Source organism: Lipophrys pholis, assembly GCF_963383615.2.
Source record: "Lipophrys pholis genome assembly, chromosome: 7".
Classification (NCBI taxonomy): Eukaryota; Metazoa; Chordata; class Actinopteri; order Blenniiformes; family Blenniidae; genus Lipophrys; species Lipophrys pholis.
The window spans coordinates 23,713,627-23,739,244 of record NC_137638.1 but is presented as its reverse complement, the minus strand read 5'-3'; the positions used below and the strand labels follow the sequence as shown (position 1 = coordinate 23,739,244).

Below are 25,618 nucleotides of genomic sequence, written 5' to 3'. Positions count from 1 at the left end.
AATATTCTGTTCAGAGCCTCCAGAACTTTGTGTTGCCAGTGAGCACCTATTTACTATTCTGTGTTAACTTGTATAGGTATGCCATTACCCTATTTGGCACAGTTTGTGTTTATTCCAATTACCAGTACTGGGAGTAGCATCTTTTGCATCTTATAAAAAGTAGAGGTCAATCAGTGATTCAGGAACTAACTTTCAATGATAGTATGATCATGCCTGAGCAGACAGACCAAGATTGACTAACATGACATTGGTTTGGTTATTTTTCAGAGGGAAAATGTGAAAACGCAAAGTCTCAACCTGATAATAAATGTGACCACCAGGGTTCAAACGGAGCACACAAATCACAGCATGCAGACGGAGCAAAGATTAAGCCTTTACCCACTCCAATCCAAGACCCTCCAATTATTTACACAAAGGTGAGTTCCTCAGGAGTCAGAGCTGATAGAGAACAAATATAATTGCCTTTCAACCAATCTCTACTTTGGTTTACATTTCTTTAAAAGTCAGTTTTGTTCCTAGAATAGTTGGGTTTTCTGTGAAAGTTCCTTGAGATGATTATGTTGTTATTGGCCCCTGGTTGCTGTTTTTTCTACGAAAACCCTACTTCATAATGAAACTCTGCAGTGATGTTTAACAGCAGAAAGTCATCGGACACTGACAAAATACTAGCTTTTTCTCCGATAATAATCACCATAACATACATTTAATTCTAATGGTCATAAACGCCCTTACGAGGCAGAAACTAGTCTGTATTTGATCAAATCCGCCTGTTTCTAACAGTGTTGGTGGCTCTTTAATATCATGTGCCAATGATTCAATAATCTGGTATATATAGCTCACATTAAAAGCCGAGGTTTTTCTGTCAAGAGATTTTGAGAATGTTGTTATTGTGAGATGAAAAGTGATGAATGATACTGCCCCTGATTTAAGGTTCTGTTGCTGTGACTATATGCAAATTCATATCAATGACATCAGTGCAAGGAGAAAAATAAGAACTTAGTAATTTAGATTGCAGGAATATATTCCTCTGTAATATTGCGCTTCAATGCTCCTCTGGTGTCAGTTGTTCATCGATAACGATTGGCACGAGTCGTGCAGCAACAGGAAGATTCCTGTGTATAATCCCACCACAGGGGAGCTGCTGTGTGAAGTGGAGGAAGCAGATTCAGTGAGTATATTTCACACCGTCACCAATAATCTGAGCTGGATGTGCTTTGTAATTCTGTTTAAGAAAGAATTTGATCATTTTAAGGTAGTTCAAAATCTTTATTTATATCTCATCTGATAATAGATAAAATAAAATAAAATGCAATTGCTTTTCCTCCCAAAGGAAGACGTAGACAAAGCAGTAAGGTGCGCCAGAACCGCCTTCGAGATGGGGTCACCATGGCGATCCATGGACGCCTCGGACCGAGGTCGTCTCCTAAACCGACTGGCTGACTTAGTGGAGAGAGATCGACTCTTACTAGCAGTGAGAAACACACAAACATGCAAAAAAGAAAGAAGAAATCCACAAAATAAATATGAGACCCTGTAGTGATGATGATGCTTTTACACTAACTACTGTCTTCTTGCGTCTAGACACTAGAGGCTCTCGATGCCGGGAAAGTCTTCCTCATGGCATATTTTGTAGATCTGATGGCCACAATCAAGACGTTGAGGTATTACAGCGGCTGGGCAGACAAGATTCATGGAAAAACTATTCCCGTAGGTGAGCGGGAAATGTTTTAGTGCTGGATACCAAAAGTTTCTCCTCTTCTGCTTTAAGTTATAGAGTGAAAATATGAAATGATGTCAGCTGAATGAAAGATAAAGAGGTTAAAAATGGTTAAACCATATGTGTTTTCATTTAGATGGAGAATATTTCACTTACACGCGACATGAACCCATCGGAGTTTGTGGCCAGATCATTCCTGTGAGTAGAAAAAGAGCCTGGAAAGATAACACGAGAAATGTTAAAAGGATTTATTTTATACTATACCCTCCAGAGTGAGCTGGATTAAGTTTTACATCAGCATTCATTTCAATGGCTTGCTTATTTTGTGTTATTTATCAAACCAAATTCTTCTCCTTCTCTAAAAGTAGTAGCAAGTAAATTTATCGTTATATAGATAATTCTACATGTGTATTGTGTAACCAGTACCTCCTGTTTTTTGCGACTGGAGTTTGTGCTTTCTGTCCCACAGTGGAACTTCCCACTGATGATGTTTGTGTGGAAGATCGCTCCGGCTTTGTGCTGCGGGAACACTGTGGTCATCAAGCCTGCTGAGCAGACCCCATTAACAGCTCTGCACATGGCTGCACTCATCAAAGAGGTCATATTGGGAAGAAAAAATAAGCTACCAACGTGTAGATATAGTAGAAATTGTCAGTCTGCAATTATGTTTTAATAAAACGTAATGATGTGTTGTGGCTGTCTCTCCGTCTGACTGTGCTCAGGCTGGGTTTCCTCCAGGCGTGGTGAACGTGGTACCAGGTTATGGTCAAACCGCAGCCTCTGCCATTTCCCACCATATGGACGTTGACAAAGTGGCCTTCACTGGATCTACAGCTGTTTGTATTTTCCAACACGTTGTCTTATCTCTTCCGTTTCAGTGTCTTTTTGTGTGTGTTAATGTTAAGTATTTCACTTGATACCAGGTCGGGAAACTTATCCAGAAAGCTGCAGGTGAAAGCAACCTGAAGAGAGTTACTCTAGAACTCGGTGGAAAAAACCCAAATATCGTCTTTGCAGACTGTGACTGTGAGTATCAGCAATATTACAAGACTGATATTTCTAAATGTGATTGGCTTTATCCACGTTCACCTTGTTTTCAATAAATCTGTGATTCCTGGGATCACATTAGTCTGTGTTCATTTCATACATACTTTTTATATTTCAAGTGACTAATAATCTTTTTATAAATTTTAGTAATTTCATCGATGTGTTTTAAAACTTACCCTGCTCTTCACCTGCTGTCATAATTGGCTTGAAGCTCTTGCATCTCTAAACTGCATCTCCTTCTTTATTATTTTTTAAAGACACTTCAGTTTCCCATTCTCAAACTAATATCTAAGAGCACAAGCACTGGTGACTTTTACAGTTCAAGTGACAACTGTATGTCAAAAGGACAAAAAGTTTCTGAACGGAATGTTGTAAATATCAGAAATTCAGGGATCATATTGATAGAAAGTGGTCCAGTAGAGGAGAGGAACTGAAATTGATTAAACAGTGGGCACCGGCGCTGTGTAGGGTTAGAGGAGTGACATATGTCTGTTTTCATGTCTGTCTTGCAGTAGAGCATGCAGTGGAGCAGGCCCACAGTGGCCTGTTCTTCAACCAGGGCCAGTGCTGTCTGGCTGGGTCCAGAGTGTTTGTGGAGGAGCCCATCTACGAAGAGTTTGTTCGCCGCAGTGTCAAAAAAGCCAAATCCAAAGTCCTGGGAAATCCACTCCTCCCGGGGGTGGATCAGGGACCACAGGTGGAAATCACAACCCTGCATATTTGTTTATACACTAAAATTGAGAGACAGGGAGGATTGTGTGATTGTGTTGCTTTCTTCAGATCGACCGGAAGCAGTTTGATAAGATAATGGAGCTGATAGAGAGCGGGAAGAGTGAGGGAGCGACGCTGGAGTGTGGAGGGACGCCATGGGGTCAGCATGGACTTTTCATCCAGCCTACTGTCTTCTCAGACGTCACCGACGACATGCGCATCGCCAGAGAAGAGGTACCCACACCGACGGAATCATGAATCACTTGGTTCTGTCATTCTGTCAGTGTGCTTTGGATTATTTTCTCCTGTGACTTATTGACTCTTGCCACAGACATTTCCCTCCTGTGCTCTCTCAGATCTTCGGTCCAGTGCAACAGATAATGAGTTTCCGTACTATCGGCGAAGTCATTCAGCGAGCCAACGCCACACACTACGGCCTGGCAGCGGGAGTGTTTACCAACGACATCAACAAAGCCCTCACAGTCTCCTCCGCTCTGCAGGCTGGCATGGTCTGGTATGCAGTTAATCCTTTTGGAGAGTCTGCACAATAAATGATTTCCTTCTTCAAAGGTTTATTAAACTTAGATTATTGCACATAATTGATCAATCTTTTATCTTCATTCTGTGATATTGTTTTTACAGGGTGAACTGCTATAATGCCATGAGTGCTCAGTGTCCATTCGGTGGCTTCAAGATGTCTGGGAACGGTAGAGAACTGTGAGTGAGACAAGAGCATGACCTGTCAGACAATTGCATGTGTTCCTTGTCATAGTTTTTATGTCTTTAAGTTGTTAAGGTTCTGGTATCTGTAACACACTGACTTGATTGGTGATGGTAGAAAACAGCACAACAATGAGGTTTCTTTGTTTTCTTTTTTTTTCAGAGGGGAATACGCTCTGCAGGAATACACGGAGATCAAGGCAGTCACCATCAAAATCTCACACAAGAACTCATAATATCGTTGTCTCCATCATGTTGTAGCTCACAGATATTTTGGAGTTATCCTGTTGTATCATTGTGTATTGATGTATTCATAAATTCTGTGTCAGTACATCCATTATTCTCTCAAAAAAGTCATTAAAGTTGTACTGTGTCAATATTACACCTTCCCATTGATGTTAATGTGATAATGATGATAATCATTTCTCTTTGACTCTACATACCAGGGGATTTTAGTGACATATCTTATGTGTTTCGTAGAGTAGAAAGTGTTTTTGTTTTCCCATTTACAACTTGAAGAGCACTTTGCTGAAAATCAAACATTTTAATAGGCATCATAGAAAAATAAAAATGTACATGGATTTCCAAATGAAATCACTAAGTGTTGACCAATATCAATAAACAGTATTTTACACACACACACACATGCACACACACACACACACAAAAAAACATCATCAAACCCATTTGTTGCTATATATCTGCATTCCATGTCCATTGTTAAAGGTTTACATTTGTGTTACTTGCAGAGCAGATAAAACACATATTTCTGTTTTAAAGCAATTGACTCCTACAAACACAAGCCTTTACACAAGCAATAATTGTTAATAACTTACTAATTTTCCTGTTTAAAATGCTATTTTGAATGCTTTTCAAATCAGGAATTAATCATCATGACAAAATAGAAAATACAGTTGCATAGACGTGCCTGAGTTAAGGCTGTAATATATTTATCAGTCTGCAGTTAGCAGTGCATGACTACTTTACCTGTAGTAACAACACTAACGGAACGCCTGCTGTTCATTGAAAGCTGTTTATATTGGTGTTTGGATACTTGAATAAATCAATCAATCATGTTTATCTTCTTGGAGATGCACCTCGACCTCTTCCACGGCCAGGCCCTGGGGGCGGCCCCCTTACATGTCCAGGAGGCGGCCCTCTTGGCCCCGGCGCACGGGTCACTGGCCCTCTGGGATTAGGAGCAGCCAGTGACACCTCCTTCTGCAGATTAACCCCTCTCCCTGCTGAGCCCGGCTTTGCTTTGGTGGACTTGCTAGGCTTCTCCACTATGACATCTGAGGAGAAGAACAGAGAAGAAAAGCAGCAGCGTGTACAATTAGACGGCAAATTGGCTGACAGCCTGTAGAATAAAGGGATTTGTGAGTGTACCAAGTGGGGGTGGCTCCTCCTCAGTGGGAGGTGGTATCAGAGACTTGTTTGGCAGCAAGTCCTCCAAGTCTTTCATCACTTGATTAGTGCTGTCTTTGTTGTTCCTGCGGTTCTTCTCCTCGTCTCGAGCCTGAAGTGACAAAACAGGAACCAGTCACTTGTTTGATTGAAACTTGAAAAGAAGATGAGGGGGAGTGAAAAGAAGGTCAAACTAACCATTTGCATCTTCTTTTTAAGGTCCATGTTTGCCTGCTGGTATCCCTTTGAAACAGCATTCAAGTAGTAGAGTGCCAACCTGTTACACAGTGGAAATCATCACTGGAGATAACTGTGCTGTGTAAACAATGCAACAGACACTAAAGTCCTGCTTTATGGGTTTACTGAGCCACATTATCCAGTGCTCGATGAGAAAAGAGTGACAATAGTGCCCCTCTGTGGAAGTATGCAAATATGATAGTGATCCAACTCCTCATTACACAATTTGAGTGATGTTTCTTCCTTATAAGCAAAATGTATTGAAATTTTAAATGTTGACAGAAAACGAATTGTCCTCTTGTATATTCGTTAATGCACAGATGCATACATGCTTGCCGTATGTGAAAGAATCTAACCAGAAAACGGAATTGAGCTTTGTTAAGGAAAGACAACACAATGTTTGACCTGACATATAAACATACTTACACCATGAGGAGGACAGCGGGCATGATGAGTCCAGGGTTGGTGGCATAAGTGAAAATGTTTCCTATGAAAGCTGGTAGATCCTGTTCAATAGTCTCCATAACCACGTCATACATTTTCTCTTGACCACTGAAGGAAAACACACACACACACACACACACACACACACACACACACACACACACACACACACACACACACACACACACACACACACACACACACACACACACACACACACGCACGCACGCACACACACACACCAAACCTTCTTGTTGAGATTAAACAGTTCGTAGGTCACCCTCTATTGTATAAACGCATTTAATGTACATCGTCCCTTATGAAGAAAATGTATGTATTTATGATTTAACGCCTATAGTCCAATGCTCCAGATGCAATTTAAAAACAAAGATAGTTAAGACATATGTAAATAGATAATATAGACTAAACAGTAATTAAATACCTTAAAATTAAAAACATAACCTATAAAAGAGAAAACAAAAACACAAAAAACAGCAAATCTGCACCATCATAAATTTTCAGATTTCAAGAAAGCCTGTTTCAAACATGTAACAATGTAAAGTGAGATAACTCTGCCAACATAATAGTGATAGCAACAGTTAAAGACTGTGTACTCTTAGCAATTCCTAATAAAAAACACACAAAGCAAAGCCAAAGCAATATCTATTATATAAGTGACTTATGTCTGGGGGGATATGCTGCTAACAAAAGTTTGAAGTATTAAAAGAGCAATCAGAGTCCAAACCATCATGACAGTGGATTGATTGTACTACTTAACATCACAAACATCAGTTCTTCTGTCTACTGACCTGAATGGTCCACAGTCAAAGGATGGGGGCAGGGTCATGATGGTGTAGACAACAGGAAGCAAGCTCATGAAGAGCACAAGCAGCAGCAGGCCCATGTAGAAGTTGTTGGAGCGCGAAGCCTTGAAAACCCGCTCATGAGGAACATTACAGGCCATCACAGCCCAACACTGGTAGTACATGGAGGTCAAGAGACGCAGCACGTTCAGACCCACGAGCCCTGGAGCGTAAAACGCTCCCATCCTGAGGAAAAAGAACTGATTAAGCAACATCATTTTAAAGGAACTCCAGCAAACTGAAATTCACAAGTGATTTCTTTTCAGGAAGCAAAAAGAAGAAGTCTTTGGTAATTATACACATTCGCGCATAAAGGCACACATCAAACAAGTGTTTTCACTGAAGATTCATTCAAAACTTAATGATGTGTTTGTGTGTGTAATTCACCATATCATCCCTTGATTGAAGACAAGCCCCAGTACGTTTCCACTGATGTCAAACTCTCCATAGGACGGCTAGAAAAAGCATACTGACATGATTACCATGTTCACCTGAATTAGTAAACAGCAGGTCAATACCCTTTACATTTAGCCATCGCTCTGTGCCTCTCTCTCGCTCTCTGTAATTAAGTTCTCAATGCCGTGTATGGTTTCTTCCGCCGTTTGGGATCGGTTGTCTTGCCTGATGTTGTGTTGTGGTATCAAGTTGACGTGAATTAATTGCAAAATGCTGTACTCGGCTCAAAACTGCTGGCATGACAAAGTGGCAAAATAAACAATTCTCAAACTGATGCATCGACATTAAAATCACTTTTAGCCACATGGCAACATATTCAATGATATTGAAAGTTGTGGCTTGTATTATTCCAGCCAGACACCTGTAACAGACACGGGGTCACTATGGTCAACTAAAACAATCACAAATACTAACAAATCCAGCCTCCAAGTCCCAGCACCAGCAGTAGTTGAGGAAGCGAACGACCACAGCCCGCACAAAGTCCCCGATCAGGATGGTCAGATAGGACACCTGCACATCAGATACAATCAGCTTCACAAATTCCTGCAGAGCAAAATACAATAACATTATTAAAGACAACAAGTACAAACAACAGAGCGGGATACAGTACTACATATGTATCCACTGCTTACTATTCCCACTCCAGTCTCCCAGCACGGTCCTCTTACAACGTCAGCCGGGTGCACGTTTGGAGGAGGCACGTCTGTAGTGTTGTAGAAGGAGCTGTAGTTGGAATAGTATTGACTCAAAGTCCACTCGGTGGCATTCTTGATTGACTTCTCTCTCTCGAGCTAAAGAGCAGAAAACACATTGGATCAAGACAAAACTGTGTGAGTCACACTTCCACAAAGGAGGGGGTAACAGTTTGCATTTATGATTTATAATTAAGAAGTTATTCTACCTTTCACTTTGAATTGAAAAAAAGACCATTTCACTCAACAGTGGATCATTTATCAGCATTAAAATGTACGTTCCGAATGGAAAACTTTAAGGTCAAAAGACTATTTTGTTATTATGAGACTACTACATGAGTGTTTCTCAAGAATTCAGTGTTTTTCAAGCAATCACCAAGCAGCACAATCATGTGATCAGGGTGGGTTTTTTCACTGCTGCTATAAATGCAATCAGATCTACACCTCAGTTAAATCTAAGTTTCAAATTCCCGACTTCAATTAGCTTTTTGGTTGTATTAGCCTTATAGTTTACTTTTTCTTTCTGCAGAACTGTGAATATTTACACTTCCTAAAGCCTGTCAAAGACAACATTATTTACCAGTTATTCTATCAGTTAAGAATAAACTGTGTAAAACCCAAAATCGATGACGATTTTATGATTCACAACAAGGAAATGTGTATCTGAGAGGTAATAGTGAGCTCAATTATATCAAAATAAAATATTAGAAAACCAGTTCAACAGCATTCTAAACTGCATGCAGGCACATCCATCATACCTTAGCATTGACCTCGTCAAACAGTGCAAAAAGAAAGGTATAAAGGTTTCCAAGGAAGAGGGCAAAGATGCGCCCCAGCTGCCACTTGAGGGCAATACGAGGATGATAATCTTCTAACTCTGCAATGGTTTCAAACAGAGGAGGACACACCAGTCCCAGCAAAGACATAACGAACTCCACCTGATACAACACAAGACAAAAGAAGTTTTCGTTATTTATGGTCCACATCATTCTCAGGGCCATCTAATTTTCACCCCAAAAACGTTCTGCGTGAACCTGCCTCATTCTTTTCAAACCATGAGAGGTCTGCGTTGTCCAGCTCAGCGAACTCCTGAGAACGTTTCACCACAAAGTAGATGAGATACCCGCTGCCGCCCAGGCAGCACAGGATCATGACGTTCGCCAGAACCCTGAGGAAACGGCGGAGATGGATGTTCTCGTCTTTCTGGTTCTCCTGCTCATCCACAATAGATTCCTGCAGGGCAGATTAAAACAAATAACATTGATTCATGTCTTTTTTTCAAAGCCCTAAATTCAACTGTGGTGCCTGTAAGGAGAGTGAAAAACAGCAAAAACAACTACAGTCATGATATTTTTATATGCGAATTAGTATATTTAAATATTCAGTACATTTAAAATCAAACAACCTACTGTTTTTAATTCCTTCGTTTTCCACAATTTCATAATGATTTCATAGATTGGTGTTGATATATTTGCATGACAGGGAAAAGGGATTGAGCCACATGTGTCCTCTCACCATATTCTTAGCATGATCCACAGCATTATTCATTTGGGAACTTCATTTTGGTTTAAAAAAAACAAACCTGTGATATTCAAAAAATCTACTATTTTCAAAAAGAACATGAGGCTCAATGCTCACCCTTCAAACATTAATTTACACCTGCTAACCTTGAAGCTGGTGGTAATGGAGGCGTACTTGTTATCTGCAGTCTCTGGGTTTCCTATCAGGTAGTCCCAGCTGGTGAACATCTTCCAGCTGAAGGTGAAATCCCCATCCTCTCCCCCATCTCCCCCATCATTCGAGTTACGAGCCATCCTGAGAGGACGAGCAGAAGGAGATGAAGAACCCTGGAAACTTTTCCAAAATGGACACACATTAATGTGTCCTTCCTACGTTCTGATGACGACCATCAGGCTGTATCCAAAAATCCCAACGCCCACAAGCAAGTATGACAAAGGGAGTCTGAACTGCAGCAGGCCGATCTGCCGCTCGCTGTTGTAGTAGCCGTAGAACAGAAAGGAGTACTTGCAGTATCCCTGTTAAGGAGATGCAAAAAGAAATGTGTTCTGAGACGTATAAATTGCAAATGCACAGTCACGTGGAAATGGAAATGGAAATGGAAAGTTTATCAAACTATTTAAAAAATACGTATCTGGATCATAATTGATTGTTCTAATACTCTATTCAAGAATTAAAAAGATAAACAAACATCGAAGTGAAGATCCTCACACCAAAGTCAAATAACACTGAGTAGTCCATTGCTGTATCCTGTTCAGGTCGGGGAACAGTTTTTCTTGCAATGGATCCATAAGGAAGACCCATCAGGGCCTAAACATGAAATAAATTGTTAAAAATTAGGGGAAAATAATACATTTTAAAAACCATTCTGCAAGCTGGACATACCTCTGGAAGTACTACCAGACCAAACATAAACCCAAACAGAACCAGATTCAGACCGTACATCCACCTCAGAAAAATAAAATAGGACGCCACAGATGATCCAAAGTGACCTAGAAATGAAGAAATATGGGGATTGCATATCAGAAAGTTAAACTCTTAATTTCTTTCAGGTAATTTTGTTGTGGTACCAACTTTCCACGTCTTTTATCTTCCTCTCCCAGGGTATACATGCTGTTTTGAAGTTCTCAAAGTCACGTTTAAACTTGATCAGTTTCTAAGTAAAGAAAATGTTTACAGAGTTTAGTTCAACAGTCTACTCCACTTCACGGATCAGTAAAGTTTATATTAGTTAAGTATCATCAGTGACGCTCAGATTACCTTGGTCATCATGACCTTGTATGCATATAGTTTTCTGCCTTTCCCCTTCCCGAGAGCCCCTTCAAACTTTTCAACAAACTCCTGGGCCTCCCTGTTCGAGAAAGCACAAAAAATGAAGGGGTGAAATGAAATCCGGTCCAACATCTAGGCCAACACCACGGCCTATGTACCCAGCAAATGAATTAATTAGTGCACAGGATGCTCAAACGACTGGTATGGGATGATTTACTGATTGATGATAGGTTGCATATGTCAAGACGTTCAGATGAGCGGCAGGAAGACTTGGCAAGAGGGAGGTCAGTCAGCCGCAGCACCACGTATCAAACAGTGTCAGGCTCATTAAAAAGTCAGAGCAGCTCAGCTATCAGGTTCCCTTTCCTCAAGTGTATCAATACTGAGCTGTAGGCACACATGCACACACACACACACACACACACACACACACACACACACACACACACACACACACACACACACACACACACACACACACACACACACACACACACACACACACTCACTCACTCACAAACTAACTGTTTGGGTCCAAGGACAGAGCTGTTTGCTGTGTTCTCACATTTAAAGGAAGATGCTTAACCGACTGAACGGTAGCCAGACTATAGTGTTTGTATGTCTGCCTTAAGGTCAATTTTCATTGCGCATCGCACAAGAAAAGACTAGATAGCCTTAATAAAGGGATTGAAAAAAAGTCATCTGCCTAGATATAGTTCTTCAAAGTTTTTAAAGTCAACAATTTCAATTTTGTGCTGTGTAACCTCTAGCTCTATCGCAGTATAACAAAGCTACAAAGATACTTGGATGCCTCCAACAAATATCTTTGTTTAAAGACATACTTTGTGTTCCTCCAAAGTAATTTGGACTGCGTACAAAAGGAGAGCATCAAACAGCTAAAGTAATGCTGAACAAGCTTTAATAATGAATGAACAACATCACATGTACATGACATAAGTGATGGTAGAAGTTCATGAAAGAAACGCACACAAAAAAGTAAAATAAAAGATACATGAAGAACACAATGAAACCGCATCCCCCCCAAACAACGTTATAGTGATCACAAGTACACAAAAGGTAGAGGGTGTGAGGTAAAGTTGGCCATTGATGTATTGTTTTTACTTGAGAAGCACAAGTCTCCTCTTCATGCGCCACGGTTTGTTCCTCAGTGTCGCGATCAGTTTCTTCTTCTCCTCTACCTGCTCTTTCAAGGCTGCAATCTCTCCCTCCGACAGTGAATCTTCATCAGAGGAAGAAGAAGAAGAGGAGCTGCTGAAAGGAAATAGCAATCACTTGCCTAGATTTTGACAATGGTTTTTCTTATATGTTACATAAGGGTGGAGCACCGTAACAAAAAAAAACAAATCCATAATTTCAACAGTTTTACATTATCAACAGATATTTAGTAGAAGATCAACCCTTCAAAATATTATCATGATGTGCTCAAGAGCATCTTGAATACCAACAGTTTTTTTGGTTGGAAGTAAAATAATTGTTAAGATATTGTTGTTTTGTAATGACAAGCCATGTGGATCAGTATGTCATGTAATTCCACTTGCTATTAAACAAACGCCTAACATATAGTGTTACGAGGTAAAATGTTGTGGTTGGCGTTGCCAGTAAGCGCCTAAAGCCATTGGCCTGAAAGACAGAAGTCGTGCATTGATATGTGGCGTACAGATTCTTTTCTACTCAATCGGAAAGGGAAAAGGAAATTTTAGTCATGGTTTAATTCTTATTTCAAGAGTTTTTTTGTTTTAATGTTAACTTTATGTTATAAATAAATAAAGAACATAAAAATCACAGTTTCTCAAATTTTTCAATGTTTCATGAGATCAGATTTTTTTTTGTGGATAAATAACTGGAAAAAAAATGTATTTCAACAGTTTTACAATTTTTGTAGATGCACCTGTACACCACATGTTCGTGCAATGATGCAAGCACACACAAGCACCAGTTTAAGATTAAAACTTGTGTGACTTGCAGACAGCTTTTGAACTCTGAAACAATTTGGACCATTTGTGGAAATCTGCTTGGTCGGTCTGCATTTAAAGGCGATAGAGCTGCTGCAATGGTTTTTCATTCAGTTTAAAATCTGAGTTTAATCTCAGAAACGACCGATTTCAGACTTCAAAGTTTGCGGTGACGGCTTAAACTTTGTCCCGGAGTTCAAAATTGTCCGTCTTGTCACAAGATAGCCAAAACTGGTTGGCTGAACATTTTAAATGCAGCCAGCACTCCCTGTGCAGTAGGAGGATGTCCAAGGGTAATTTGCAGCACTAAATAATGGATGAACGAATGAGATTATGCAACAGATCAGAACAGCCAAAAACTGTGTAATATTGTTTACAGAGTATCTGACAAGCTGATATACCCTGTTTTACTGTTATGGCTGTCAGTTCACACACACACACACACATACACACACAGAAAAGCCAGATATACTGTTTGCGTACAGTATGTCATATATTCAAAGTGGTGTGTATTCTCTGCTGTGCTAATGACATTATAATTTCCTCGACTGTCTTGTCGTTCACCTCCTGAATATATGCCTCATGACCGTGGGGGTGCACAGAGCGTGCAGGTAGATGAGCGATGGCTCTCAGAGAATACTGCACCTGCTGAACTTCCCATTCTTCTTTTTCTTGTCCTTCTCCCCTGCTTTATTCTGACCTCCTTTCCCTTTCACGTTGCCCTTTTTCTCCTTGTTGTGCTCCTCTTTCTCCTTTTTGGACACTTTTTTTCCTCCTTTTCTCTTTTTCCCCTCATCGCTCTCCTCCTCGCTCTCCTCCTTGGCAGCTTTCCTCCTGGAAGCTTTCGACCCTTTGCTTTTCACACTACGCTTGTCTTCCTCATCGTCATCATCGCTGTCCCGGGGTCTGGCTTTCTTCTTTCGCCCTTTTCTCCTCGGTGCTTCATCCTCGTCTTCTTCGTCTTCTTCATCATCGCTGACCTTTTTGGCTCTGCGTTGTTGTTTGGCTTTTCTGTTTTTCATTCTCCTTCTGGCCTCATCTGAGACAAACATATAAACATCTTTAGAAAAAAATAGCTGAAACATTCCGAGAGACGAAACCGTTTGTATTGCAAGCACACAAGTACACCACAAAGATCCAAACATTCAGTCAAACTGTTATGGAATAAAAGAGAACATTTGGTAGAAAACAGTTTTAAACATGTAGACAGATGTTACAAGTGAGGCAGGCTGAACTGACTTCAAACGTTGCATTGGTGAAGTTGTTTTAAAGGACTAACCTTCACTTCCACTGTCTACCTCAGCATCAACCTCCATCCCAACTGAAAGAATATAAAAACATATACGTTCACATTTAGAACATTGAACACTTCAGTCATTTCAAAGACACCTTTGACAAAATGGGTTTTAAATATATTAGCATAAAAAAGTTTCCTCACCATCTTCAACCTTTACTGAAACATCGTTTTTCCTCTTTGGAGGCATTCCTCGCAGGACTCCGTTGAGATATTTGTAGACTCCTTTTCTCCAGGTAGTTCAATTGCCTTTCTGTCTCATCTCCATCCTTGTGTTGCTCAGTGCTGGCAGCTGTGACACGGTGAAGCTACAATGTCAAAAAGCCAGGATACATAACACACACACACACACACACACACACACACACACACACACACACACACACACACACACACACACACAGGTAGGAACAGGTGTGTCTCTGTTTGAGCTGTTCACAGACCGGGCTCCTTGACAACCGTCAGAGACACACAGTCCATTAGATGATAATCAGGAGCTCGAGGAGAAAACAGAATCTGTCACACAATAGACTTGTCCGTCAAAATGTTAATAAATATTTCACTGACTTGAGGAATTAGGGAACATATGCAATCACACACTTCAATTTTGGAGTTAACTTGAAATAGATTATGATGATTAAAATGTATCATTGTTATACGCAGCTTAAAACTATAACAGGAAACCAGAAGCTGAAAGACAATGTTATTTACTCATAGAGCGATGAGGTGTCACCCGAGCAAGCAGTGAAATACAGCGCAGGCCACATTAATATTGGATGAAAGCTTAAGTAATCCTGAGTGAAAAGTGAAACACGTCACTATATTTAAACACTGTACAGTCTCTTTTTGTGGGACAGGCTGATTACTAGATTGTAAAACAATACTGATAGACTTACATACTCGTCTTAAATAGAAAATGACCGCTACTCATTGCTCACAATAGCCACAAAAGGACATTTATTTGATGGTATTATCAGAGCACCCAACTAAAAGCAAAATTAAATATGCCAAGTGTTTTATCAAAGTCAATATATTTTAATAAAAGCTTTTAACAACGTGGAACAATAGATTCTCTTAACAAAACTCAAACCAAACCAATCATTTATGAATCGAGTTGTTGCATGTCCTTTGAGAAAGATTTTCTGCCTTTATTCTTTACGCTGGTAAACAAACATTTGGGAAAAAGAGGAGAAATGAAATGACCATAAAGATGAAAGTGAGTCCTGGTGCATGAACAGTGTCCAATGTGCTTCACGCACTACTTGTGTTGGTTATGGTCAAACGTTAGATCTGACCTTTTGAAAAATGCAGAAGGAAACAGGAGATGATGTGCTTCTGTGCAGGTTACATGAATGACAGCTTGAAGAGTTGAGTGAAAAACAAACCCAGCCTTTAATCATGGCTGCTCTCCTGGATCTCACTTCCTCTTTAGCAGTCTCACTCTTCTCTTGTGCTATAATGTACATACACTTGAGGAAGGCCTAGAATGCTTGAGATCCATCCATAACGTTGAACTCTAAGGCTCAGCACCAACCTTCGCTCCCTAAAGCAAAACTGGATACCGTCCCAGCAGTCAAATCAGTGCCTGTGACACCGCAGTGCATCAATCTTCTCATCATTACCATTAGTGAATAAGAGATGCTTATCACTGCAGAGCAGACATCGAGATATCCAGTAATGGGCAGCCTGTCATCAGTTTCCTGCCACACTGTACGAGCATGGAGAGAGACCGGGATGAAGCCGTGGCACAACTCCAGTGAGAGGTTGAACAGCGGTGGCATGAAGTGGTTGATATTACCTTAATGAATAAAGAGTGAGGCTGATGATGGCAGAGCAGTCTGCAAAGAAGAAGAAAAGAAGAAGCACAGGGTTTTTTACTTTGCAAGGTCTCATCGGTCTTCTGTAAATCAGGTGACACTTTGACACTTTTTGGCTTCTGGTAAAAGAAGAAAGCAAAAGGGTGAAGTCTGTTCTCTGGATCTCAGATAACTGCTTGATTAATTCTTAATGCTTACTTTCCATGTATTGAGCTCTAGCATCAATGGAAGTGACTTTGACTGACACTGTAATCTAATGTCAGTGGTATTATGAGCTTGTCGACTTGTTATTTTAAATGATTTAAACAGAACACTTACTATGTCTTTACTGGCCCCAACACAGCATAGATCCTATATTTCTGTCTATGTCTGTGGAGAAAAAATATATTTTACTGAAGCAGATAAAGCTCAGCTAATCGCGCAGCACTGGAATATTAGAGCTGACCGACGGTGGGGCTCAATAGCAGGATGACCGACAGGAGTGCTCAGAGTTGAAAGGTGTTTGACACATAATACAATATTTCATTGGAATCATCCAACATTTTAAAATTCTGTGTGTCCACTTTGAAGAAAACACAGTATATTATATTAATATGAAATGGCTGCAAAACTGATTTTATTTAAAAATGTAAACTGACCGGAATATGGAAAGATCCACAACATAATGACAATAACATTCTAAGTAGTACATAATGAGTAATTCAGCTCATTAAATTGCTGAATTGATAGTAAACTATTTGTCCAGCCTCACTGAAGGAGACGAGGATGGCTGCAGGCCACATTACTCAATTTGACCAAATGCAGGAAGTTTTGGAAAGTTGACTTTCTTCTTGAAAGACAGTTGGAACAAGTAGCTGGAAGTTAGGTACGCATCTCTAAAAAGTATTTCAATGGGCCAAGTTGAAACCTTCACTGATGAATTCAAATTACTGCTGTGTAAAAGTGTTTAAAAATGTTTTTAAATCAGTTGGTTTAAAGGTCTAGTAGTGCAAGTTAAAAGAAAATCAGCTGGAACAGCAGAGGTTATCTGTGACATGTGGAATGATTAAAATGAATTAGTGATGAGGACATTCATCTCACATACTAGACATCAAAAGACCTTGAAAAGGCATTTATTCAGGATTTGTGTGTATAATGGGGCCATGTTGAAAACATCCAGGGTTCAATATCACGCAAACAGACGACTTGCAAAGTGTTTTGATTCCTGTTTGATGAAGCATCGAGAACTCAAAAGAAGTATCAATATTTTCTTATAGGCTTTTTATCTCTCCTTAGAAGAGAAAAAGAGCATTTCTTTATAGTGAGAATAGGGAAGACGGGAGGCTTTTTACAAAGCCCCTGCAAAAGTAGTTTTGACTTCTTTGGCGGTGAGGACTCTCGATTTGGTTTGACAGGGATGTACGTACACTTTAAAACTTATATAAAGAAAAAAACAAATGATATCACCAATAAAATCAGATTCATCAAACCTCAAGTTGTGTTGTAATTCATTTAGTAAGCAAAGTCTCAGAAAAATATTTTCCTTCGGATTAAAATAAAACTGGTCATTGCCTCATCTCTTTCACAGAGATTGATGTTAATCTTTATCTTTAATGAAAAGTGATACAGATTATGGTAAATAAGAGGCACACTGGTTCTTCCTTGTTAATATTTTGTCTGAATAACTTGATTGCCAATTTGTGAGAATGTAACATTAGTCCATTCTCTGGATCTCCGATAACTGCAGGATTAAAACTTAATGCTTTCCTTCCATGAATTTATCATGAGTATTAATGAAAAAGGGGCTGATGGCTTCGTGATGAAATGCCAGCAGCATTATGAGCTTACTGACATGTTGTCTTATGAGATTTAGACAGACGGACTCTTTTTCAGAGTTCAGCAGGGCAGACGACAATCTGCCTTTGTGACACACAATATCGCCATGTGCTTATCAGATGGACGAGTCAGACATCTGTGACATGATGAAAGTCAAATCTGAACGTTTGACTTGGATTAAGTCATTTGATTATGCTCAGCAAAGAAAAACATTTTAGTAGAGTTCATCCCTTTGTTAATGTAAACTCACATAGTATATCTATAATAAATTGATGTAAAAACAGATTCAATTTCAGCATGTAACCCAAGCCAATGATGAAGTAAGGATTCATTTGAACCTGGCTTACTAAGTTAAATGGCATCCATGTCTAATGAATACTTTAAAACTTTGGCCCAGTCACAGTTCAAACGACAGCATTGCTTAATGTTTTAAGGAGTCAACAAGGAAAACAATGCAGCTTTAATTATTTTAACTTTCAACATGACTTAACTATTTTGTTCAGAAAGAGGATCTATAAAGTTGAGGAGTGAAGTTACAATATAGCCAGTATATCTATGTCATCTTATCTTCAGAGACTAGCAATATTGCAGTTATATGGCAAACGTATCTCTAATAACGACTTGCTATAACCAACATGAAGCTGATGGTCTACAGCAGCAGAAGACCACGCCGGCAAATGTATTAGCAGTTAAAAATCAACACTAGACAAGATGAATTTAACTAATGTAATCCAACAGGGAAAGAACATGATTTGTCGGCTCTATCAAACACTTTTTGGGAGATAATTGAACTGCAAATTAAAATACTTAGTTTTGTTTTATACTGTAACACAGATTTAAAGAAAAGTACATGTATCCTGAGGAGGAAATTACACCAAGAGCCATTGTGTCGTGGTTTTCATCTCCAGTTTATATTTCTAAAAAGGAATTACTCTAAAAAGTGTCACAAGAATTTCCTCAGTGTCTCTGCGGGCTTGGCACCCTGTACATCCTGGGCTCATTTTGACAAGGGAAACCAGGCAAGAAACCAGGAGCTCCATGGTGACGGGTACTGGAAAAAGGGGCTCTGGTGGTCTCCAGGTGGCGCTCCCTGCCTCCACTATCAGGAGGGTTTCTTCCATTTTTACTGTGATACAGCCTGCTGTCGTGCTTTTTATCACCATCTGCTGGAGCAAGAATAATGAAACGGCTAATTAAACTCAGTTGTGACTATCAATGCATCAAGTTCTCAAAATGTGTAATTTTTCTTAGATGTTCCAAATAACCTTCCAATCCATTTTGTCATACTCAAACCTCTGTGTTATTCTATTGGTATATTCCCTTTTGGTTTAGTTTCTAGGTGTGTTCTATCTCACCCTCTTGGTCTCTTGGTGAAACTTTGTTCTTCTTTTGTTCTGTTGCTGCTTTTCGGGCCTCCTCCAAATCTATCTGTGCCTTCAGTGCCGCTCGTTTGTTCTTCTTCTTGTTTTCTTCGTTTTGCTTAAAAACAGAAACTATCTTAATATATTTAACAATAATGTATTTACTGAATGCGAATAAAAACTGCGTTGCTTTAATTGAGGTGGCGTTACCGTCTCCACACAGACTAATATGTGGTACACTGCTGCTCTCTGCTGGATTGACACTGCTATGACAACTACAGAAGCCACAACACACTAGGAAACTGTGGCCCAAAGTGTTTTTTTTTTTTGTGCATCAGTGAAGTATGACAGCTTCAGAGCGACTATATCCCAATTGAAATCAAAATACCTTCGACCTTTGAATTTTGCAAAATATGAGTGCATATTCAAACATGTCACTGGTTAAAAGAACTTGAAAGTACAAACTTACCGTTTGAAGTTTCTTCTTCAGTTCCACATTAGCTTCTTTGTAGCTTTTAGATGTGGATTGCAAATAATAAATGGCCAGTCTGTCAGAGCAAAGAGGATATAGTTACAATCAAAGAACATAGAACTTAGTGACTCATGAAGTAACACTGGCAACACAATCAAAATATGCAGTATGTTTCTCGGTGTAAAACCTCTAATGCACTCATATAATCTGCTGTTGACTCACACCATGAGCAAGATGAAAGGCAGCACAAGTCCAGGGTTAGAGGCATAGCTGAACACTTTACTAAACCAGGCAGGGAAGTCAGACTCCAGCGTCTCCTGGATCACGTCGAACATGCGGTTCTTGCCACTGTTGAAGGGCGGATGCTGGTGACTGACACCGAAGTGTTTGCATTTTGAAAGCCCGTGATCATCATGCTTACCTGAAGGGCCCACAGTCAAAGGAGGGGGGGATGGTGACGATGGTGTAGATGGCAGGAAGAGTCGACAGAAATAGAATGACGAGCAGCATGGCCATGTAAAAGTTGTTGGAGCCCGAGGCTTTGAAGACCCTTTCTTGTGGCACATTGCAACACATCACTGCCCAACACTGCAGGTACATGGAGACGTGAAGGCGGAGGACATTCAGGGCAGGCAGGCAGGGAGCATAGAAAGCACCCATCCTGAAAGATATTAGACAAAGCTTTGAGAGCGAAGTTCTCATTAGCCTATATCAATGCTTCTGATTGAAAACCAAAAACTAATGTCGCTGTCTTGAGTTCATTCAAGTAACAACATTTTCTTACCATATCATCCCTTGATTGAAGATCAACCCCAAGACATTCCCACTTACATCAAACTCAGAGTAGGAAGGCTTTTGGAAATGATGCAGATAAAACAGCAGTCAGTTTTCCTACTGAACCTGAGTTTAAATTTCAGCTACCGAAAAATAAAAATATATGTATTATAGCAAATAAACTTTAGAGAACAAATGACTCACAAATCCAGCCTCAAGATCCCAGCACCAGCAATAGTTAAGGAAACGAACAAGTACGGCTCTGAAGAAATCACCTATAAGCAGCGTGATGTATGTTGTCATGGTGTCAGATATGATGAGCCGTACAAACTCCTGCAAAAGAAATTAAATCTGTAAGCAACATATTAGAGTGTCTGCATGTTATACCAGCAAAGGCCTACCTCATGACTATCATGGATCTCCTTCAACTTGTACAAAGGCAACTATAATGTACCCAACAACAAGAAAGCAAAATTTTAAGAACATATAAAATGAGGTCCTGGTCGACCCGACAAAATTCATCACACTCAGCAGAATTAGTTTCCTTTAAATGTCACCCTATGTTGTGCATCCGGTCACAACTTCAGTGAGAGACCCTCTTCATTACACTCTTCTGGGGAGTCTGGCTCCAAGATGTTGGGAACAAAGCCTTTAGGTTCAGAAAGTTGAGCGGTGGGACCTTGATCCTGGAATACTGTCTCTGTGTCCAAAGTTATCATAGATCTGTTCAAGCAGTCTATTCTTAAGTATACAAAATTCCAGATTTTTCAGACAGTGTAACCCCATGAAGTAAACCTGTCTTTTTAAACTGAAGAAGGCTCTCCTGAAGATAAGATAGTACAAAATAAAGACTACACTGTCCCGTTGAAATGGAATTTAGAGTCTGTAACTGTCTATAAGGTTCACAATGAACACAGTGTTACAATACAATCACATTGAAATTCAAAGCCATTGAGGTCAAATCCCAGATAACACAATAAGCTAAACTTTATTGCTTAACTTTAGTTCAATTTATTTGTGAGTTTGAAATGTTATCTATTTCACATGCATCTGTAAGAGAATAATGCATCTGTATGTAGAATAATCCTTTAATTGTGGCATTGCTGAAAAAATAAATAACTTTATTAAAGCACTGCTATGTTATAATGTCAGACAGTATTTGATTTTGGTCACCAAACTGATTCCACATACTGTTTTATGATGTAATTACAATTACATCACAGTTATGCAACAGTTTACACACACACACACACACACACACACACACACACACACACACACACACACACACACACACACACACACACACACACACACACACACACACACGCACGCACACACACACACTGACCTGCCCCACCATGGTCTCCCAGCAGGGCCCTCTGGGTACATCAGCAGGGTGAATAGTGACGGGTGGAGCAGTGCTATTTTCTGATGTAGTGCCATTGTGCAGAATGGATTCCCACATAGTTATATTAAACTTTACAATCTTCTCCTCTTCTCTCTTGAAAGAGACACGCTTCAGGTTAATTTTACTGCAGTTTTACAATCTCTAGTATTCACGTGTATGGTTTCTCACTTTAAGATTGATCTCATCCATAAGTGCAATGATGAAGGTGTAGAGGTTTCCCAGGAAGAGAGCAAAGATGCGACCGAGCTGCCACTGCAGCGCTACACGAGGGTGGTAGTTCTCCAGGGTACTGATGACGTCAAACAGCATGGGGCAGAACATCCCCAGTAATGACATGACCATATTTACCTATAGAACACATGTGAATAATCTTAGTCTCAAAGAACTTAAAAGGTTATAGTTTCACAATAAACTAAAATGTAGGGATATAGTGATAATCTATTTTTCTTATTTTGTTGTATTGTGAGTACTGCGGAAAACTATTTACGTGTTAATAGTTTGCTCATCATTAATGTTTGACTGCCAAGCTTTGTAATTATAATCTGTAATACACATACAGGAGGAGTTTTTTTTTCTTGCACTGAAATTAAAGTACTTTTTTTTCCTGATGAGCTTCCAACAGCTTGTCAAAATTGAGAATTGTCATAAGATAGATTCAGATGTAGTACATGCCCAAATATTTCCCCACAAAAGTCCTTTCAATGTGCATATAAGGAAAGCTGCAGACCACTGTGGTCTCTGATTAATTATAAATGTTACCCTGAAACCAAATCCAAGCTGAGACAGCCACTCTGACTAACATACAAAAGCAGGAACCTTCTAAATTATTGGGTTGTTTCCTGTTGCTGATTTTAGAAACTTAGTTATTGTGATTTTCTTTGAGCAAATCTGATTTTGACTAGTCTCGGGCTCCCGTGTGACCTCGTGTATCGCCACAAGGGGGCCCTGAACCCCAATGCTCAGTCTGAACGAATCTTTTATTTTCCTCAGGTGATCAACATGAGTCGTGTACTTTTTTTTCCCTAAATACAGTATTCCATCTCATATCTGTCTTTAATATTCACCTCATTTCTTTCCCACCAGGTGTGATTCTCCAATCCATCGAGGGCAAACTTCTGAGAGCGACGCACGACAAAGTAAATGAGGTATCCACTTCCGGCCAAACAGCACAAAACCAGAAAATTGGCCAACACTCGCAGGAAACGAGTCAGGTGGATGTTGTCATCCTTCCGACTCTCTTGCTCCTCCAAGATTGCTTCCTGCAGCAGAGGTGAAGTTCGAGACTCAATTGTGTTTTTCATTGCATCTCTAGCATTTGGATGGATGGATGGATGGATGGATGGATGGATGGATGATGGATGGATGATGGATGGATGGATGGATGGATGGATGATGGATGGATGATGGATGGATGGATGGATGATGGATGGATGTCCAATAGGAGTGGAGCAGTTGACCTTGCTCGACCCATTCTGAGCATTTTCCTGCACTGACCTTGAAGCTGGTGGTGATGGAGGCAAACTTATTATCTGCGGTCTCCGTGTTTCCAATCAGGTAATCCCAGCTGGTGAACATTTTCCAGCTAAAATTAAAACTGTTGTCATCGCCAACCCCAGACTCGTTGGCGTTACGGGCCATGCTTTAAACAAAGGTAGAGACACAAGTCGGGGTTACTGTCCCATTAAAACTGACTCATTAACTGTATACGACTCTAATAAACGTACGTTCTTATGACCACCATGTAACTGTAAGCCACTGTTCCCACACCAACCAGAAAGTATGACAGAGGCATTCGAAACTTGAGCCAGCCAATGGCACGCTGGTTGTTGTAGAAACCGTAGAAGAGGACCGAGTACTGAGCATAACCCTGTGAAGATGTGTTATCAGTGTGATACCATCATTAATACACAGGAATAGGTGCCTGATTAAAAATTAATACGAATAAATCAACTGACCCCAAAGTCCCACAAGACGGCAAAGTCCATGGCACTTCCCGACTCAGCTCTCGGGACAGTCTTTCTCGGGATGCTTCCATACGGCCGTCCCATTAAAGCCTGTTAGAAATAAGAAAGGGAGCGAGGAAAGAACTGTGGAACAAATACATCCACTGATGCAACTCGAGAAAACTATGTTGAAAAAGCAAAAGCAGCTTACCTCTGGTACCATAACAAGGCCAAAGGTCAAGCCAAACAGAATCATATTGATGCCATACATCCACCTCAGGAAGATGAAGTATGAGGCGACTGATGAGCCAAAATGACCTGAGGGGTGAAGAGAAACGGGAGCAAAACTATATATGGGAGCTGTAAACATTTTAAATCAAATCCATCCAGTGCCAAGCATTGTTCTGTGTACCCAGACTGAAACCCACTTTCAATCTCCTTTATTTTCATCTCCCAAGGGATGCTGGCAGTTTTGAAGTTTTCAAAGTCTCGTTGAAACTTCATCCATTTCTGATGACGTGAATTAAAAAATTCAATCATGTTTCCATTCATATTATTCAGGTTATTTTATAAATGCGCCATTGAGACTGATTCCTTACCTTTGTCATCATGACTTTGTATGCATAGAGCTTCCTGCCTTTCCCTTTCCCCAAGGCTCCTTCATATTTCTCCACAAACTCCTGAGACTCCCTATTAGAAGGCAAATATTTTATTAGATATTGATCATTGAACCTATCGGACTCTCAGGGGATTTGTTATTGTGATATTAAGGAAGGAACAAACCTTAAAGTGACAAGTTTCTTTTTCATTGGCCAGGGTTTTCCCCTCAGACCTTGGATCAGTTTCTTCCTCTCGTCCACCGCCTCCTTCAGCTTCTCCAGTTCTTCAGGTGACAAACATTCAGGTCTCACCTCTTCCTCTTCTTTTTCCTCGTCTTCATCATCATTACCTTCGCTAGTCTCCTGCTCTGAACTGAAGTTTCAACAACGGGCAGCGTTAAATGTCTCAATGTCTTTTGCTTCAGAAAAAGTTGCAGTAATGACTTTACCTTGTTTCAACCACTTTTTTCTTCTTTTTCTTCACCTCTTTCTCTGACTGTTTCCTTTTGTCATCTTTCTTCTCCCCTTTTTTGACACTCCCACGTTTCTTTCTCTCCTTTTCATTTCTCCCTTTAGCTTCTCCTTCTCCCTCCTCTTCCATTTTTCTTGACTTTTCATTTTTTACATTTTTCTTTGTTTTGATCAATTTTTCACTTGTTTTCTGAGACTCGTCCGCCTCGTCTCTCTCTTCAACTGTTTCATGTTTGTGCTTTGCTCTCTTTCGCTTGCTCTTCTCTCTTTTTTCTGGCCTGGGTGGCAACTCTTCCTCCCCATCCTTTCTTCTGGATGACCCTCTTCGCCGTCCATTACCCTTCCTCTTTCTCTCTCTCTCACCTTCTCTTCTCTTTCCTCTGTGTTTTTCTCTGCCATGTCTTTCATGGAAAGACAACACTTCATCTTGGTCACCTGAAATTAAAAAGAAAGGTTCAAACACATTCACACACTCAATCCCAGTTATATTATTGTCACTCAAATCCCATCTTTTTGCTGCTGTTTTTGGTGCCATAAACCCATAACCACCTAGTTATCTTAAAGTTTTTCTTCTGTCACTTGTATATTTTTTAGAAACCACAGA

General features: G+C 40.1%; 3 protein-coding genes across 7 annotated transcripts in view; 1 reads left to right on the top strand and 2 right to left on the bottom strand.

Annotated features, from left to right (window-relative positions):
• Nucleotides 1–5,274, top strand: part of LOC308111632 (aldehyde dehydrogenase 1A1-like) — a 6,362-nt gene extending 1,088 nt beyond the window's left edge. For 2 of the 5 annotated variants that reach the window (XM_080466594.1, XM_080466593.1), the window contains exons 2-14: nt 268–416; nt 1,064–1,168; nt 1,331–1,471; nt 1,582–1,711; nt 1,854–1,915; nt 2,187–2,315; nt 2,440–2,553; nt 2,641–2,743; nt 3,277–3,461; nt 3,545–3,709; nt 3,832–3,989; nt 4,118–4,192; nt 4,359–5,274. In XM_080466594.1, coding sequence (XP_080322720.1) covers nt 268–416; nt 1,064–1,168; nt 1,331–1,471; nt 1,582–1,711; nt 1,854–1,915; nt 2,187–2,315; nt 2,440–2,553; nt 2,641–2,743; nt 3,277–3,461; nt 3,545–3,709; nt 3,832–3,989; nt 4,118–4,192; nt 4,359–4,431 — 1,589 coding nt within the window. In that variant the 3' untranslated portion in view covers nt 4,432–5,274. The remainder of the gene's footprint in view (nt 1–267; nt 417–1,063; nt 1,169–1,330; nt 1,472–1,581; nt 1,712–1,853; nt 1,916–2,186; nt 2,316–2,439; nt 2,554–2,640; nt 2,744–3,276; nt 3,462–3,544; nt 3,710–3,831; nt 3,990–4,117; nt 4,193–4,358) is intronic. The other 3 variants (XM_080466597.1, XM_080466595.1, XM_080466596.1) reach the window with 3 other exon arrangements.
• tmc2b (transmembrane channel-like 2b) lies at nt 5,273–14,541 on the bottom strand (the record flags this gene model as incomplete). Its single annotated transcript, XM_080466592.1, has 20 exons — nt 5,273–5,490; nt 5,585–5,714; nt 5,801–5,879; nt 6,266–6,391; nt 7,093–7,332; nt 7,534–7,601; nt 8,017–8,145; nt 8,235–8,393; nt 9,053–9,232; nt 9,333–9,527; nt 9,962–10,109; nt 10,188–10,330; nt 10,524–10,622; nt 10,698–10,804; nt 10,887–10,968; nt 11,073–11,163; nt 12,207–12,356; nt 13,703–14,096; nt 14,337–14,378; nt 14,496–14,541. 20 exons carry the CDS (start codon nt 14,539–14,541, stop codon nt 5,273–5,275), a joined length of 2,826 nt encoding a protein of 941 aa, XP_080322718.1.
• A 4,338-nt stretch (nt 14,542–18,879) lies between these two features.
• On the bottom strand, nt 18,880–25,144 carry tmc1 (transmembrane channel-like 1; the record flags this gene model as incomplete). Its single annotated transcript, XM_080466578.1, is given in 19 exon segments — nt 18,880–19,146; nt 19,339–19,462; nt 19,814–19,892; nt 20,039–20,164; nt 20,238–20,477; nt 20,601–20,668; nt 20,795–20,923; nt 21,942–22,114; nt 22,117–22,150; nt 22,152–22,349; nt 23,066–23,260; nt 23,496–23,640; nt 23,726–23,868; nt 23,957–24,055; nt 24,156–24,262; nt 24,373–24,454; nt 24,544–24,634; nt 24,728–24,916; nt 24,993–25,144. Coding segments are annotated over 19 exon segments (2,580 nt in total). The 3' UTR covers nt 18,880–18,940.
• Between the last annotated feature and the right edge of the window lie 474 nt (nt 25,145–25,618).